Raw genomic sequence first — 1,721 nt, forward strand, 5'->3', positions numbered from 1 at the left:
AACTGGTACTTAATTTATCGACCCCGAAAGGATGAAAGGCAAAGTCGACCTCGGTGGAATTTGAACTTAGAACGTAAAGACAGACAAAATACCGCTAAGCATGTCGCCCGGTGTGCTAACGTTTCTGCCAGCTTGCCATAATAATAATAATAATAATAATAATAATAATAATAATAATAATAATAATAATCCTTTCCGCTGTAGGCACAAGGCCTGAAAGTTGGTGGGAGGAGTTAAGTCGATTTCATCCACCCCAGTACTCAACTGGTACTTAATTTATTGACCCCAAAAGGATGAAAGGCAAAGTATACCCCGGTGAAATTTGTGGTCGGGAAGCAAACTGCTTACCCACACAGTCATACCTGGCCAGGCTAGTTGAAAATATCTGGCATTCATGATGGAGTACAAAAACTTTACTGATGTTGAGCATATGGTTTAAGTTGACACATAATCAAAAAATGCTGGTGCTATATGCAGTGGGATTGAACTCAAAACCACGTGGCTGCAAAACAAGTTTCTTACCCACACAACCATGCCTGCATCTATGCAACCATTTGATTTGTGCTCAATACATAATCAGTTTCTCCTGATATATAATGCAGAAGTATATTCATTTTGCCAAGAAGTATAGCAGACAGTATTTTTCTATTGACAACAACAACATCATCACCACCACCACCACCACCACCACCACCACCACAATCATCATCATCGTCATCATCATCGTCATCATCATCATCATCATCATCATCATCATTCAGCATCTGTTTTTCATACTAGCATGGGTGTAAGATGGTTTGTCTGGAAAGCTGCACCGCGTTCCAGTCTGTTTTGGGTTAGTTTCTATGGCTGGATGCCCTTCCTAATGCCAACCACTCCAGAGTGTACTGGGTGTTTTTTTTATACATGTCACTGGCACAGGTGCCTTTTACAAGTCACCAGCACAGGCATGCAAGAAAATTTAAGAAGAAAAATGACAAAAAGCAACATTATTAATTAATATTTTTCTTACTTGCTTAGTGGAACTCTTTGATAAGCAATCAAAATTTTCTTGGAATGATATTGATTTTAATGGTTCAGGAGCAGCATCGGGAGTGGTGCAATTAAAATCAGATGGGCGGTACATAGGGAAATGCTGCAAAAGGAATATGGAATTAAGACAGCAATGAAGAGCACTCAATAATGGTTTCAAATTTTGGCACAAGGCCAGCGATTTCGGAGGTAGGGGTAAGCCGATGACATTGACCCCAGTGTTCAACTGGTACTTATTTTATCAACCCTGTAAGGATGAAAGGCAAAGTTGACCTCAGCAGAATTTGAACTCAGAATGTAAAGGCAGAAGCCGGAAAGCATTTTGCTTGGCATGCTAACGATTCTGCCAGCTAGCTGCCTTAAGAGCATTTAATAATATTAATTAAAAAGAAAAGAACAAAAGAAGATATTTTAATATAAAAGATTATTAGAACAGAATTTTACTTTTGAATAAAATAATGGGAGTGAGGCTGGGGCTGAGGCTGAAGATTTCTGACCATAACTTCTGTCTAAGTATCGGCTGCTCTTTGAGAGATTTGTGGTCAAACCTGTGGCAGTGGAGACCTCTAGTGTTCTTGTGGTTTTATGTGGTGTTCTCACTACATAAATAAACGAAGTTTGTATGAAACGTACGTACTGCTATAACCTATTGAATTTTTGTTGCTTTTCTTCAAATATATATATATATA

The 1,721-nt window shown here is 38.6% G+C and overlaps 1 protein-coding gene across 4 annotated transcripts in view; it reads right to left on the bottom strand.

Annotated features, from left to right (window-relative positions):
- Nucleotides 1-1,721, bottom strand: part of LOC106880848 (metallophosphoesterase 1) — a 67,160-nt gene that overhangs the window by 9,687 nt on the left and 55,752 nt on the right. For all 4 annotated transcript variants that reach the window (XM_014930994.2, XM_014930985.2, XM_052974920.1 and 1 more), the window contains one exon: nucleotides 1,013-1,135. In XM_014930994.2, the coding sequence (XP_014786480.1) occupies nucleotides 1,013-1,135 (123 nt within the window). The remainder of the gene's footprint in view (nucleotides 1-1,012; nucleotides 1,136-1,721) is intronic.

The sequence above is a fragment of the Octopus bimaculoides genome, chromosome 20, assembly GCF_001194135.2.
Source record: "Octopus bimaculoides isolate UCB-OBI-ISO-001 chromosome 20, ASM119413v2, whole genome shotgun sequence".
In the NCBI taxonomy this organism is placed as follows: Eukaryota; Metazoa; Mollusca; class Cephalopoda; order Octopoda; family Octopodidae; genus Octopus; species Octopus bimaculoides.